General features: G+C 41.0%; 1 protein-coding gene across 1 annotated transcript in view; it reads left to right on the forward strand.

The window, feature by feature from the left end:
- Positions 1-2193, forward strand: part of LOC106812930 (inhibitor of growth protein 2-like) — a 12824-nt gene that overhangs the window by 7087 nt on the left and 3544 nt on the right. Inside the window, exon 3 of the mRNA XM_014816943.1 lies at positions 889-1052. Within this exon, the coding sequence (XP_014672429.1) occupies positions 889-1052 (164 nt within the window). The remainder of the gene's footprint in view (positions 1-888; positions 1053-2193) is intronic.

Genomic DNA, 2193 nt, shown 5'->3' on the forward strand with positions numbered 1-2193 from the left:
AGGTGTTCAGGTGAGGCGAACGCGGGGGTGTTCAGGTGAGGCGAGCGCGGGGGTGGACAGGTGTTCAGGTGAGGCGAGCGCGGGGGTGGACAGGTGTTCAGGTGAGGCGAGCGCGGTGGTGGACACAGATGCTGCCCCTTTCCCCTTTCTCTCTCATGCTCTCTATTTTTCTCTCTCTTTCTGTCTCTCTCTGTCTCTGTGTGTCTATCTCTGTCTTTCTTTCTCTATGTCTGTCTCTCTCTCTCTTTCTGTCTCTGTATGTCTCTGTCTCTCTCTCTCTCTCTTTCTGTCTCTGTATGTCTCTGTCTTTCTCTTTCTCTCGCTATGTCTGTCTCTCTCTTTGTCTATTCCTCTGTGTGTCTGTCTGCCTCTCTATCTCTTTCTCTCTTTCTCCTATTCTCTCTCTATCTTTTCTCTTTCTCTTTATTTGCCCTCTCTCTTTCGCCCTCTCTCCCACGCTTTCATTTTTATCTCTAATTCTGTCTCGCTCCCTCAATTTCTCTCTCTCTGTCCCTCATCTCTCTCTCTTTTTGTGTCTCCCAATGTGCAAGGACTAATTATTTTAGGGATTCAACATAATCCATGTAGTGATGTTGTGTTCAATTGACTACGTCACAAATTTTTTGGTGTAAATTTTTAAAATTTTTGTTGCCATTTTTTTACATTGAAAGTGAGTACTAATTAGATTAAATGTGTCGTCAAATTCTTACCTGATAAGATTGTTTCTCTACTAGTTAAAAATCCAAAAAAAATGGACGATTTGATATTATGATCCTTACATTAATTGCTTGCTAACAGAATCACTTGCATTTTGTGAAAAAGTGGACATAATTTGGTATTTTTAGTGTTTTCGGTGACGTAATCACTTTCAATGTTTTCTTCTTACAGGGCGGAAACAGACAATGTTGCTAGGAAGCGGAGCCTTATCCACATCCAGAGGGCGCTGATAAAAACGCAAGAACTCGGCGATGACAAACTCCAGCTGATGTCACAAGTGATTGACGTCATTGAGAACAGGGCCAGGCAGCTGGACACCGACTACCACAGTCTCGGTGGGTGACAAACATATAGTTTCACGTCGAATCTCAACGTAGCGTCTTCCTCATTTTGAAAAGCTAGGAAAATTTGCGCGTTAAATTTCATGATCGTTCATTTTATGTGGGTGATGTTGTACCTGATAGCTGGGTTGTCATTGTGTTGCTTTTCTTATCTATAGATGGAGCCACAGACAGTATTTCTTAAAGCCGCAATATGCGCATCCAAATGCTAATTTCTCCAGTACTAGACTAGCAAATACTTCGTGTCATGCATAATCATACTACCTTATGACAAAATAAACTCTAGTTCCTCCCATTTCACTGCGCGTTGTCTTATAAAAGGTATTTGAAAATACCTCCAATATTGTTCAAATTCTCCGATATTGTTGACACGTTCACGTTGCTCTGCCAAGCAACCATACAGCGGGTGCAACCCGTGGCAACATGTGACGTCACCTAACCGATTCGGGGCTAAATGGTTTGGCAAACAATTTGGCGTTGGCGCCAGATTGCCAGATTTCGCACCTCTTTCTTGTGGATTTTAAGCAAACGCGCGTGAAATGGGAGGAACTAGAGTTTATTTTGTCATAAGGTGGTGTGATTATGCATGACACGAAGTATTTGCTAGTCTAGTACTGGAGAAATTAGCGTTTGGATGCACATATTGCGGCTTTAAGAGGTATTGTGTGTTAAAATGGATTACCATCATTTCAAGCAGTCTCCTTATGAACTTTCTCTCTATATTATATAATACAAAAAAATAATAAATGCACAAATAAGTCATTTCTTATAAAAAGCACTCACAATGCACTTTATCGCTAAAAGGCCACAGTCAATACAGGTGTACTGTTACAGCCAGAGAGGCATGACAGAGACGCCATTAACATTAACTCTACAAACCCCCGAATATGATCCGATGTGCATGAGATCATCTGTGTTGGAGATAAGCCCTTATGTATAAGAATAATGATATGGATTTCTTTCTAAAACTCTATTGAGTATATCTCATGTGGAACACACATAGTAACTGCTGTTGTAGCTGTAACACTGTAACACTGTAACACATAGTAACTACTGTTGTAGCTGTAACACTGTAACACTGTAACACATAGTAACTACTGTTGTAGCTGTAACACTGTAACACTGTCATGTCCTG

Source organism: Priapulus caudatus, unplaced genomic scaffold (genome assembly GCF_000485595.1).
Source record: "Priapulus caudatus unplaced genomic scaffold, Priapulus_caudatus-5.0.1 Scaffold21, whole genome shotgun sequence".
Classification (NCBI taxonomy): domain Eukaryota; kingdom Metazoa; phylum Priapulida; class Priapulimorpha; order Priapulimorphida; family Priapulidae; genus Priapulus; species Priapulus caudatus.